Source organism: Buceros rhinoceros, unplaced genomic scaffold (assembly GCF_000710305.1).
Source record: "Buceros rhinoceros silvestris isolate BGI_N320 unplaced genomic scaffold, ASM71030v1 scaffold11050, whole genome shotgun sequence".
Classification (NCBI taxonomy): domain Eukaryota; kingdom Metazoa; phylum Chordata; class Aves; order Bucerotiformes; family Bucerotidae; genus Buceros; species Buceros rhinoceros.
The window spans coordinates 34,304-48,550 of NW_010391323.1; the positions used below are offsets into that span (position 1 = coordinate 34,304).

Here is a 14,247-nt window from a genome sequence, read left to right on the forward strand (position 1 = left end):
GTAGATTTTGAGTAAAAAAATTGGGCTGCTAAAGACTAAAATGAGAAACTCAGGATGGCTGATCCATTTTCTGTCAGATTTTAGCTGAAGAGTGTTTCCTCAGTCATAATGTTTATCTACGTCATCTTTCTTCTTATATGTAGGAGAAGTTTCTTTAAACTTTTGGGCAATTTGTGATCATGTATAATAAGCTCTACATGAAGTAACTTCTTCCTGTGCTGTGTCTGGCACCCACCCACACAAAAGATATTATTAAAGGGAAAGGAGAGGGAGAAGTACAAAAAACGTTACATTTAAAATGAGAACTCTGAATTGCACAACAGCTGAGGCAAGTCACTTGTGACTGGAAGTGGGTAACTGTCTAGAGCATGCAATGTTGTCAGCTATGGCCTCTTTTCAGAGTCAAGTTTTATACTGAACCATATTCATATGGCGCCATATCAGACAGGCCACTGACCTTCATCTTCAAAGAGTGATACACATGTTTTTCCCTTTTATCTTGCCTTAGTTTCTCTTTTTGTGCCTGTGTCCAGGGGATCTGTCAAAGAGAAACAATGGTGGGAAGATGAGTGAGGAATCAGCTCAGAAATGATCCCTCTGAATAAAGGTTTCCACAGGACAGTCCAGGTCACATTATTTCTAGTCATCTCATAATTCTAGTTTTAGGCCTTATTTGGTTTTCATTCTAAAAATGAAAATATTTTCTTCATAACAAGTAACTACAAATCTGACAAAATTATTTGCCAGCTATTCACCTTTTGTAATATGAAAAGGAAAAAAAATCATTTAAATAGATCTATGAGTCACAGACTATGTAGCTTGGCAGGTTTCCCACGGCACAATGCAGCATTCCTTGGCAAGTGTTTCTTGGCTTTACCTTTTCGAGTTTCTTCACCATCATCTTGTTGCTCTTCTACACACCGACATACAAACTCTTAGACTTGCTACTACAGCCTTACCAACTTTCAAAATTCCTTATACCACTTCCGTGAACTGCTGCTATATTCTTTCCCTTTACATTTTTCTCTCCATTATATCAAATTATCAAGGACTTTCTCTTTCAACACCTCCCCCATCTTGTCTAATGCCTTCAAAGCAGTAGCTACCTGTTCTGAAATTACTGCTCTTCTCCCCAACACTTGTCCTTGCCATCTCTTCAACCAGACTGTCTTAAGACCTACTTGCCCAAAACACAAGTTGTATCTCTCCCACTCATGACATTTATATAATTTTAGAGAGTTCACTGAGTATATGTGAATAGCCAATACATAGACTTTTCACTGAGAATATTATATATATTGAAGTCAATAATCAAGAGGTTACCCTCATTATTTTTCTGCGGTAACAAGGAAGGGGATGGGATTCCCAGCTGCTGTTGTCACCACACTGGGCAAATGATCTAGCAGAAAGAATCCAGATAGTTATTTTGGAAGTTAGTTCTTACGCATCTGGAAAGATACAAAGCTTGCCTAGCCTTGGAGGCACTTGTATTAGGAACTCTAAAATTGTCATGATAGCTCTGTAATATGTTTTGGTTAGAGAATTTCTTTACTTTTTTTCCCTCTTCAGTACTGTTTTTCTGCACATGACCTTTCTTCCATGTATCTATTTTAACCGTGGTTTAATAATTCAATGTCAGAAATTGATAGTTTCCAATAAGAATGTCATTAATTCTTTCAAAATGTCAGCCACTATCAAGAACCCTGAAGAAGTCTTTTCCTGTGCCTCAGAGTATGTGGTTTTATTAGACTGTGCTTTGCCCTCTGCCTGCACTGCAGTATAGACCAGAGCACTGTGTGTCGATGTCTGTAATTCCAATCTTTATGGAAAGCCTTAAGTTTTCTGTAAAATGTTACAGACCCTCTTTGCTTTGAAGGTAAAGTCTAGAAGTAATGTGGCCAGTTTACAGTTAAGCCGCATTTATCTCTCGGGAGTCATTGCATTGTCATTGCATACAATATTTTTAGCTTTGGCATGTCCATGGGGTTGCTCCAGGGAAAATTTTTTCATGGCGTCTTGCTTGGGAGGACATGTTTCTATCTCAGTTTTTACTGAGTTGCACGGACATGAAACGCAGTGTCTATAAAATAAAGTACTTAACCTTTCAGGCACCAATATCCAGTCCAGATAGAATATTCAGTGAAGGTGAAACTCGGCATGAAACAACGTGAGCTGAGTGTATTCCTTTGGACTAGAAAAAGGAGTTTGGTGAATGGCAAAATCTAATTGTTCAGATACATACAAGCCTGAGAGCATTTCAGCCAGAAGATTAGTGGTGCAAGTCCTTCTAAACTACATATAAGCAGATGGGAACTTTTTCAGGATTTGTGATTTTATATTGCAACCTTACGTTGTGATCTGCTTGTTTGGGCTTTTTGGTTTGTTTTTTTGTTTTGTTTGGGGTTTTGGGTTTTGTTTTGTTTTTTTTAATTACCAGACTCACAGGATGGTTGAGGTTAGAAGGGGCATCTGGAGATCATCTGGTCCAACCCCCCTTGCTCAAGTAGGGACACCTAGAAATGGTTGCCCAGGACTATGTCCAGACACTTTTTGAATATCTCTAAGGTGGGAGGCTCCATAACCTCTTCCAGCAACTTGGGCTGGTGGTTGGTCACCTTCACAGTACAAAATTGTTTACTTATGCTCAGAGGGAACCTCCTGTGCTTCCATTTGTGCCCATTGCCTCTTGTCCTACCACTGGGCACCACTGGAAAAAGCCTGGCTCCATCTTCTTTGCACCCTCCCTTCAGGTATTCATATATATAGTAAGAAGATTCCCCGTGGAGCCTTCTATAGCCTAAACAGTAGCAGCTCTCTTAGCCTTTCCTCATGTCAGGTGCTCCAATCATCTTCGTGGCCCTTTGCTGGTCTCTGTCCAGTATGTCTATGTCTCTCTTGTACTGGAGAACTCAGAATGGGACTCAGCACTCCAGGTGTGGCCTCACCGGGGCTTAGTGAAGAGGAAGGATCGCCTGCCTTGACCTGCTGCAACACTGTGCCTCACACAGCCCAGCACTTATATGCATCTTTGTGTTGGACTGCCATATAAAAAGGTAGATAGGTTTATCCTGTGCAAATAGTCACAATGCAACCTCATAGCCAATATCCATTTAATTCGGCAGCTGCATATTTTGTACCTCAAGAACTATGGTACACACTTATTGACTCAGTAGGAGTTTTTTTCAGCAGGCTGGGGTAGTAATATGGTGCCTGCAACACATCTTCATATCTGTAGGCTAAGAGCATTCTGATCCTACATTAGACATGAAAGGAATTTTTCTCAATTCACTGGGCACCATTCTAGAGGCAATAAATAATGGTCTAGCTCCAATGCCTGTAGAAGGAGCCATCAAACAATACAAACAGCTGCAGATTCTCTGTAACATTTCCTTCCTCTCCTCTCCCTGAAAAAATCAAAGAAGCAACAACCAACAAAAATAGTAAATTATGGAGACGCAACAACATCTGGGACTTCTTGAGTAAATAGAAAAATTAAGTGCCTTAATTGCACTGTACGTCTTTTCATCTCACCTTCTTCCCTGCTCAGGTGTGTGTGTTGTATCAGCAATGGTGTTGGAGCCCTCAGAGCATGGATTTTGTGGCAAGCAAAGTCAGGGAAGATAGAGGAACCATACAAAAAGCAACTGTATTCCCATGGATAACCCTTTCCTCCACTGGAATATTCCACTTCCGTGAGACACACGTAGACATAGATTTCAGGAGTTCTTTAAGTAAGAGCAGAAACTCACATCTTCTGCCACAGGAGACAAACCCAGCTCCATGACTTTCCCAAGGAAAAAAAAAAAGAAAGAATTCTGCAAAATCAGACTCTCAGAGTGTAACCAGTCTTACACAGATTATCATCACAGAGAGGAGAACAGATCCCCAAGTAAAGACTTCTGGATTGAGCTTGCATAAATAAACCTCAGGGAGTGAGTGGGTGAGTGAATCAAGTGAAAGATACCAGGAACAAAGGTGAAATGTTACATTTCTGTGACCGCTGAGTATGCTCCCAGTTCAGTGGTACTGGGAGAGCTGATGTCCCCCTTTAAGAACAGAATTTAAAAAAGAACAAGCTTGAGGTAAAAGTTTTTATGTGTACTGGTCTTCCAGTACTGACAAGTCATTACTAAAGAGTAACGAGTGCCAAAATGTAGGACAAGATCTTCATACGGCTGCTGATTAAGTGGATCTACTTCCCCAGTCATCTACCCAACGTTTCAATTGAACCTCCAGCAGAAATTCATGAGGCAAATTTCATTACATTAGTGGTGCCTAACCTGAAGTTGGCATTCGGTTGTAGTCGTGGTGGTAGGATGGAGTCTGAAAGATGAATTAGTAACATCTCATTATGATGAAATACCAAAGTATGTTGGAAGGTCACCTTGTGTTGTATAATTATATAATCAAAAGAATTTCAATTCTTGCTTCAGCCCTTAGTGAATCTGAGACAGCAGCAGCGATGGGAAAAACCTCCTTTAAAAATCCCAGGAATCATACTTGTTTTGGCATGACACTGCCTAAGGCGATTTGCGAACAAGGCTGACTTTGCCAAGCTTTCACATTAACACAAGATTCAGCATACATTTTAAACATTAAATCAGCTTTCCAAATGCATGGATAGGATTATTTGGTTGTGTAGAATTTGTTGGTTTAAAGGGCTCCAATATTCTAATGCTGCTGCCAAAATTAAATACTCAGAGTAACTGTATGTTAACAATTTTAAGCAGTCATTCAAAAAAATGTCTAAGGGTGTCATATTGTCCGACTTTGGAAGATACGAAGTGTGTCTGCTGCCACAAACAATACTGGGATTGTAGCTACTGACCATTTTGAGAATCAGGCTCAAAACTGGCAGCAGAAGTAGATGTGCTTCCCTGAGTGAAGTTGAGCTATGTTTTTTTTTGTAGAAGCCAGTATTGCTGGATACCTTAAAGCTTAAAAAAATACAGAAACCTCTAAGTATGAGTTGAAACAGTCTTGTCAAAGAGGCTGCAGTTAGTAAGTTTCATTTATAATTGAAAGCAGCACGTACCATTATTTGTTATTTAGTCAGAATCAAAATAAATAAAGCCCTTTGTGGACAAGTAACAAGCTATCACATTTTACCCCATCAGTTTCAATCTGATGTCATATGGTTTCAAATTGGATTTGATAAATTGTTCTCCCAATGTCCCTGCACAAAGCAGTTTGCAGTGTAAGCTGATACGACATGATCTGAATGGCAGCAAACGTGAAGGAAACAGAAGGCGTTTTGAGTTGATCAAAGGTGGTCAGCATGTCTTCCAGTTATTGGTCTCCTTTTTTTTCTGGTGGCACAAATTTCTCTAGAGGTTATTACGTCTAACTGAGAAGTTACACAGAGTGCTCTGGGTCTGCTTACTGTATTTGGTGTGGACCCACACGATAGGCAGTGACATGGACTTCTGGTGTCTATGTGAGAGTGCTGAGATGTAAAGAACCATTTTTCAGAATTAACTCATGGTTAACAAAAGGAGATCCAGATCTTACACCTGCTCCTGCATATGGGCGAGTAGAGGGGAAGGACTATAGCTGTATACTCCCTGTTCTCCCCATGTAGATGGGAGAGGTCTTCTCCTATGAAGAGCAACAGTGACACGATGTCTTTGTCTACCACTGCTGTTAAGGACCTGTATAAGATAGAAGAAAAGGCATATGCAGAGAGAGGCAGCAGAACTGGTGTTTCTCTGTAACCAAAGGCAGAAACAGTGAAAACATAGCAATATACATTGCTTGTCAAGTCACCAGGTCTCAGCTGTACAGTTCTGGAAACAGTAACCATAAGTTTACAGTATGCACTGTACTCCGAGAGCTGTGCTCCAGAAGAGAGAGGCAGCCTGGCTATCAGTTGGCCCAAGTTAGTATCTCAGTTTGCAGCATGTCTGAATTGCGTTTCTCTGAGTAATCTACCATTTGTTGAACCAGAATAGTTCACAACATCTGGGGCCTGATCTTCACAGATGCCCTCATTCTTGGCTCATCCAGCAGTAACCTGTTGTTTAAAATCCTGGGACTTTAAACATAAAATTACACTGTTGATCTCACTTTACTGAATTCATCACAAAGATGGCAATACAGCTGTACAGCCATACAAGTTCAAACTTCGTACTTTACTTAGGCACTGTGGGGTGATAGTATTTTATAAAAGGAATGAAAATATTTTAAATTGAACTTTGGAGAAAATACTCTGAAAGTATTTTTAGTCGCTGTTTTTTCTGAAAGCCTTTAGACATTCAGCCAATTAATTTGTTTCTTTCCTGAACGTATCTTTATTTATGCAGCAGAAGTATTCCTCTCCTTCAAGGTAAATTCTGTACTGGTTCACACTTCATTCTTTACAGACCTTCATAAATCCATTGTCCTTTTGTTTTGAAACCTTAAACCTAGAAGCACATATCCAATATGCAATCCACAATGAATTTAATTTTGAGTTTATATCCATAAAAATTCATCTCAAATTTATTATGTTTTAATGAATCATGTGACATTCAGTCTGGTTTTGTCTCTCTAAACAGCTATTTAAGTATGTTCTTTATAGTGAAAACTAGTTTGTTAATGATATAATTCATAGGATATATTAGTTGAGAGAAAGTTATGTCTCATCCGTCCACTTTTTTTATCAGTTTTAGTAGAAACTTGAAAAGTACACTGACAGATTGGATAAAATACTAAGGCAGAAGATGTGAGGTCTCAAAAAAAAATAAGACGTTTTCATCCTACATTGGCAGCTGTCAATGACAGATATAAATTCATGTTAATTAATCAAGTCTCATGCTAAAAATATTTCTTTATTGTTTCAGACCACTCTTCCGTGGAAATTCAGATGTGGATCAACTAGGAAAAATCTTCGAGTAAGTGAAAACTAGTTGCATTACATCTGTATCTGTTTAACATTGAAACACTGTGAGGTTTCTTTGCTACTTTTTTACACGGTAATGTGACTAGAACAAAATATTCCTAGAGCATATTTCCTATTGCTACTCTATGTACGCAACGTGATATTTCCATGTATTCTGTGTCAGAGTGGGAGGAGGAGGCAACATGGAATATAGTTCGGCAGAACTAACAGCCGTCATCAGGAAGTTACGAGAGACTTCTGTTTTGGGCTTTTTAAGTCTCTTACACATATTATTCATCAGCCATTCACACATATTCCTAAACAGCCAGATCCAAGAGATTCTCTTCATGTAAACAAATGCAGAGGTTTTATTTTTCAGTAATTTGTGTATTTCAGAAAACAACATTAGAAAACTTTAAAATTGTTACTAAACTGAAATCTCTAAGATGATTACCGACAGCTTCTTCGAAGAAAAGACATAAGAAAATATTTTACCTTTTGAAATATACTGTATAGTCTGTTAAAATGATTAAGAATCCATATTTTGGTCAGGAAGACAACTGTGAGAATAGAAGGAATATCAGCATTTTAACATGTGCTTTGTCAGAGATTAACCAATTGGCTTTATTTTAAAACTATTTTACAATTCTAGGAGTTTGTGGTTTTCTTTTTTAGGTATATCAAATACATTGAGGAGGTGGGGAGGCTCTAAACTCTCCAAAGTAGAATAATTCTCTTGCAAAATGTGTCCTTAGTTAAAAAAAGAAATAATTTACTGGTATTACCAATATGATAATTAAGTGGGATTATGTCACTTTTTCTTGTAAAAGCTCTTCAGACCATGGAATTTTTCTGAATTTTTAAGAACCACATAAAGTTATCATCTGATCTACACATCACGTAGTTAGGAAATCAAAGCCACAGAAGGCTGGTCCCACTCCAGGAAATGGATGTCTGTTTGCCTCTGCACCTCCATCTTCCCTTTTCATTCAAAGGGGCTGCAGGGATCCAAGGATCTGGATGAAGTAAGAAATAGATAGTACAGAGAGAGAAAGAAGACTGAAATATTATTCTCATGAAGACAGTCAAAAGAGAAGACAGTAAAATTTCTAAGGAGAAGAACTTAAACAGAAGAAATAATGAATTTCTCTGTTTAACCATTTCTCCAGTACTGGAATTACAACAGATCTAAGCATTTTTCATTATTTAATATGAAGTTCCTAAATTGCAGGTCTTGATTTCACACAGTTGACTTCCCTTTCCTGCATACCATACCAGTGTATGTGACTCACTTGCGTGGTTAATTTGTCATGCGCTGAATAGCTAACTCTTCCTGCCCAATCCAGAAAAATCAGTCCTTAAAGTGCACTTTTTCTTCTTCTGCCAAAGCTACTCCCTTAGCCCTACAATATTCTGCTTTATTAAATGAAGACAGTTTTGATACATACAACGTGTTTTATAATTTTAAAATGTTAAGGATTTTGATTCATTTATGACATTAAGGGAAAAAATCAGAATTAACCGGGCTAGGATTAAATGCATAGCTGCTAATGGCAGCCTCCAACAGGGATCTTTCCATCCCTAGGGGCTGAGATTACCTGTGCGGAAAAGAATTCATCCAGAAGAGAAAATGCGATGCTAATTTTAGAAGAAATTCCTTATTACATATCTACTGAAAGAGAAAGTTTGGTTTTGCTTTCTTTGTGCAGTTCTCCTTAAAAGAGTTCATAAGTTTCTTTCTCGGGTTCTGGCGGGGGGCGGGGGGGGGTATGCTAAACAGTGTTTATTTTGTGTTTTCACAGCTGGAGAACCCCCTACAGTTAGACATAGCTCTTCTTGTAGGAGTATTGTTTCTTTCTACAGTAGTGACTCATTCTGCAGACTAATTTGGACAGAAAGTAGTTTCGGATTTTTGTGAAATCTGGACTGACGCGTTCTTTCAGATAATGGGGCTGTGGTCTACCTTTGCTTTACATGTGTGTTCTGATTTGCATCAGGTAAAATTCCACCACATTTGAGGGTAAATCTCTCGGAAGTGGCCCAAGACAACTTCCTACTTTTCCAGGATACCATCAGCATGTGGGATAGCCTCATAGATCTCAGGCTAAACGCTGCAATGGTCTGAGCAGACTTGTCTCCCATTGTGATCAATGGGAAAAGTGGAAAGCACTCAGCGTTTCTCAAGACCAGGCCTCCTTTGGCAGGAGGTGAAACTCATCCAAGATACTTCCAAACTTAGTCACTGAAATGGTCGTGCTACCAGACCAGAGTGAGGGCATCTATTCAGGCATTCATTATTAAGAATTTTGAGTACTATGTGAGTGCGTTAACTAAAAATGTCTCTCCTTTCCGCTCTTGGTCTTGTTCACCTTACCTGTCTGACAGGCTGCCTCCTTGTTTCTTTTTGTTAGCTTTGCCTGTGCCTGTGCTTATTCTGCCCTGTTCATGCTCTCTCATGCAAACATTTAAAAAAGTGGGACTAACCAAACACATCTGAATGGCAGGTTAAACTTCATTGTTACTTAAAATGTTTAACTCCCCCACCTTCCTATGGTGCTATTTGTATTAAATTTAATAAGGGACCAGATCCTCAAGCAGATAATTACATGGCTTTAACCACCATGGCCAAAGGAGTTGCCCTGTAACCCCACCGTTTTTGTGGTGATAAAAGTAAAATTGAATTTTTCATACAGATTTATCATTTTCTGAGAGCTGTGATATCCTCAGATGTAGTAAAATCAAATTGTCCTGAGATTTTAATTGTTTTGTCCTTCTAGCCATGCTGTTGTTTTGAGGACATTAATTTTTAGAGGTATTTTAGATGAGCCAAACTACAATCTAAAATCCACGCAGGTAGATGTGGAGTAATCCACTAAATTCACTGAGGTAACCTATAATTTACATCGAAGTGGTCTATGGCCTCACTCAGGCTTGCCAACATCAATAAGCAGAAAGGTCAATGCTGCTCTCTAGTGGCATTGGGCTTAGTGCAGACCCAAGTACTCAGTAACTTTTTCCCAAGTGCCTTCTTGTCTTGCCCTGTCAGCATTTCCATTAAACATCTCAATTTTACAGATTTTAAATATGTACTTTCCCTGAAATCTGACAAGTAATGTATGGTCTTTTCCAGAATTTCCATCAAAAACTGCCATTTCAACCCCACAAATACTAGCATCAGACTAAAACATGAAACATATGAGACATCATCAGTCATTGGAGGTTTACCTACTATTTCATCTATTTGGGTTTTAAACATTAGCGTGACTATTTAATAAGTATAAATATCCTCTAGAATTTAAATAAGAAAATAAATCACAAAAGGAAATTAAAATATTCTATTAAAGGGTAAAGAAAAGCTAAAATGCAATTGAAAGGGAAAACATAAAGACACTCAAGTCCTGCATAAACAACACTCAAGTCCAGCATAAATGTTCAGACCTAAGGTCATGTTTTTGCTTTCACAGTGTAATTGGACTCCCAGAAGAAGAGGACTGGCCTAATGATGTTGCTCTTCCAAGAAATGCTTTCACTTCCAGACCTGCACAACCTATTGAAAAATTTGTACCAGATATTGATGAACTGGGCAAAGACTTACTTCTTGTGAGTTTCTGTTTGTTGTCCTCCAAGCCACATGACTGACAGTTCCCACTGTGCATGCAACATGCCAAGAAACATTTATATTTCTGTTTAATGGAGTTATTAATGAAAAGCTCAAAAGAGAGTAGAGAAATGCTTGTAAATCTGTGAAACATCAGCACAAAGATGCCACTTTTGGCTCAAGGGGTGTCAGAGCTGAGAATACTCAAGACACTAGGAAACTGCGTCAGGGAAGTACCCATGACCTGTTTTTAGACCTTACACTTAGATCCTCAGTGAGCACTGCTGTGCCACTGATTCAGCTATTCTTATAGTGTAAGACTGATGTGAGTACAAAAACTGATATACCATTTTTCATGGTATAGTGAACGCAGTATAAAGCAAAAAATTCTGTGGAATGCTGAAAACTTAGAACTTGGAATTCACCAATTGTTGCCTCTTACAAGTGGCAGGATTGAACCTGTTAGGCAAAGAGATGAGAACTGGGAGCCATAGATGAAAGGGGACAGTAGGACTGGAAGGCACTGAATTAAATTTCAGAAATTAAATGATAGAAATTCTGATGCAAGGAAAAAAAGTAGGAGTTGGAAGTGGTTAGACAAGGATAGTAGAAAGATTATTTGGAGGTGAGTGAAGGAAAAGGGAAGAACAAGGTATAAAATCCAAGTCTATGGGAGACATTTCATTGCTGGGTGGAATAAGGATCTGGAAAGAAGGCAAGCAAAGTACGACTAGGAAGAGGGAGAAACTGAAGCATACATTAGCATACAAAGGCTATCGAGTCAAAGATCCAACATCGATAGAAATTCTGAGCCTAGGAATGAGCATATACCTTATGATGCCGTTGATGTTTGCATAACCACAAAAAACCAGTGCATTGAACACTGAGTGGATTCAAAAGTTGTTCATGAATTGTTGCTCCCTGCAGTCTCTGACAGATTTCCTGTGCATGTGAATTCAAGAAAACCTGAATTCTGGGGTTTCCTGAACTATGAATACTTGCATTTTCTATAACTTGTTATTTTCTATTAGTTTTGGGGATGCTGTGTTCATATACTATGACCCCACTTCTTCTTGTGTGTATATAGACGGTCATCTGGTCACACAGCACCTACTGAGACCCTTTTGTGTCTCATACTGATCATAAGTAAGTCGAAGGTGGCATGGGCTAATGTATATATGTAATGTTAGCACTGTTAACTGTACATTTGAGTTAAAACCAACTTCTTTTCATACTTACAGAAATGCTTAGCGTTCAATCCAGCCAAGAGAATATCTGCTTATGTTGCCCTTTCTCACCCATATTTCCATGATCTGGAGAAATGCAAGGAGAATCTGGACTCTCACATGTCATCCAGCCAAAACTCCAGTGAGGTGAATGCATCATAATGCTGACTGAAGATGAACCATAAATGAACAAGACATGTAGCTGACAAGGCCACTGTCGCATACAAACCACATAGCTGTTATAGCGACGATCATTATTTGGAGGTTTTATGCACTTATCTTTTATTTTGGGATTGTGATATGCTTATCCAAGGAAATCAGTCTAGTTTACTTTCATCAGAGCAACACAAGGGCCAGGGCTTTGACCTGCTCCCATTGCAGCTTTATGTTTGTTTTGGTTTTGTTTTGTTTTGTTTATCTACCTGGGAAAACTCCAGACGAAGACAAGCTGCTGCCTGGTTTTGCTGCCATTTTTTTATCCTTTTAATATTAATTGCTGCCGGTGTGGAGTAGGATGATCGAGTCACTGCCAAAACATGATGCAATCTTTCTCTCTAGCTGCTGAAGCACGATTTGGTACATTTTAAATTATTATTATATGATCTCTTACAGTGATATTTAAAGAATGGCATTGAAATATCAGATCTCTGCAACTTGCAGTTACCTGATATATGCATTAATACATCCAGCTACTGTTCATTCATAGTATACATGCAGCTGCTTCCGCACTTGAGAACTTGGGTGGATTTATAATTTCATTGCTCTATAAAAATAACAGTGATGATTGTGATCATAATAAATGTTTCAATTTTTAGGGTTTTTTTCATAAACAAATGAGTTATCTAGCTACGTTTGTGTGCATGTTGCAAAAAAAAAGTGTTTTTAAAGCTTCGAGAGTCCTGTACTAACAGACTCCTCTAGTTTCCAAATGGTTGAATTGTATTGAAATCCAGGCACCTTCTAGCCCATCATCTAACCCATCATCCTACCCTGGAAACAGCTGCAAGTGCAGTCTCTTTATCGCATTCAAAATTTTCAGATACACAGCTCAAAGACATGAGCAGAGCCAATGCAAATCAGCAGAGATTTTCACCTTTGACCTGTTCTGATTATCAGCCAAAAAGGAAAAATAGAAAAAATATTTCCAGTTCCGAAGCAGAGAATCTGATACCTGTAATAAACATAGATAAGTAATTGTGCTGAATTGTATGCTGTGTACTGCTCTGCCTTACTTACAACAGCACCCCCCCCACGCATCACAAGTGCATGAACATTACTGTCTCAAAGTCCCTCAGATGTCATTTATTAAGCAGACTTATTTTCTATGCAGAAATGCATTAAATTCTCTCCTAAACCACCATGTGGGTATACTGGCACATGCTTCTCCACTAGGGTTAGTGTGCCATTATTGAATGTCAGAATAACTAAGCAATTCACATGCCTTTATAGCACAGTTATTTTAAATATTACATTAAATTTTTATATTTAGTATTTTTACCTTAACTAAAATATATTTTCAGTATTTTAAAAAGAAGCTTTTATTTTTTTAATACCGTACTAGGAGAAAAAAGATATTTTAAATCCATAAAAGCTGTTCCCTAGCCCAACTTTAGTACATTTACCTGGATATGACTTGGGGGAAAATACTGGTCCAACGAGTTAGCCCTTACCATAAAACCATAAATATACTCTGTTGCAGTATAACTGATAAGTGAGGCAGCTAGCTTTGCTTACACCTCTGATAGTCCCTTAGGCTTCTCTCTTCCTCATCTCTACTTCATCTTGTCTAGTTAGTGAGACAGCATTATATCCTCATTCACAGCGTGCTTGGCAGCAGCAGGTCCTTAGCAATGAGTGGAAGAATATTTATTTCCCCAGCTGGGACACAGGAACTTGTAGGTGTCTCCTTGGCAGGTTTCTAGGTCCTGTGGCGAACTTCACTGTTAACTCCATTTCAGGTAGCTGCACTGTCTGGGATGTGGTCCATTCCTAGGATAGTGACTGGATCTGTCTGTCTCTTGGAGGAAGTTTTCGTTACTGTTAGACACATAAGTATGTGATGTGTGGTTAAATTAGGTCTGTTTTAAATAAGCCAGATTTTAAAAGGACCACTTGCATGCATGCATGCAGTGGCCTGTGCTTTTCTTCATGCCCCAAATGATGCCTATGCAAAACCTACCAGCACGAACAGGCAAGCTGCAAATTAGGCCTGCCAAGAGCACACATGAGGCATCTGCACACAGAGGTACTACAGATGCATTACACAGGGATTTTGGAAGCTCTGCGAGAGTCAAGCAGAAGGCCAGGGAGCAGTCACGGCAGCTAAACCTCTAATCTTGGCCTTGCCTCTGTCATTCTCTCTGTTTTTACATCCAAAGGAAACTGCAAGGAACCTGCCCTGGTGGTGTCCCAGCCCTATTCCTCCATGGCTCACTGGACCTGAGGGTGAATAGGGTTTAACATTCATAGAAAAGGATAGGCCAGAGTGAAGTTTTTGCTAACCTTCTTAAACACTAATTAGAAGAACAAACAGAGCCAAAATTCAGGAGAATCTTGCATCAGTA

The 14,247-nt window shown here is 38.9% G+C and overlaps 1 protein-coding gene across 1 annotated transcript in view; it reads left to right on the forward strand.

The window, feature by feature from the left end:
• LOC104497905 (cyclin-dependent kinase 6-like) overlaps positions 1-12,485 on the forward strand; it is a gene marked incomplete at its 5' end in the record, with an annotated part of 29,526 nt that extends 17,041 nt beyond the window's left edge. The window contains 3 exons of the mRNA XM_010141213.1: positions 6,822-6,872; positions 10,324-10,459; positions 11,699-12,485. Coding sequence (XP_010139515.1) covers positions 6,822-6,872; positions 10,324-10,459; positions 11,699-11,845 — 334 coding nt within the window. The remainder of the gene's footprint in view (positions 1-6,821; positions 6,873-10,323; positions 10,460-11,698) is intronic.
• Positions 12,486-14,247: the final 1,762 nt, after the last annotated feature.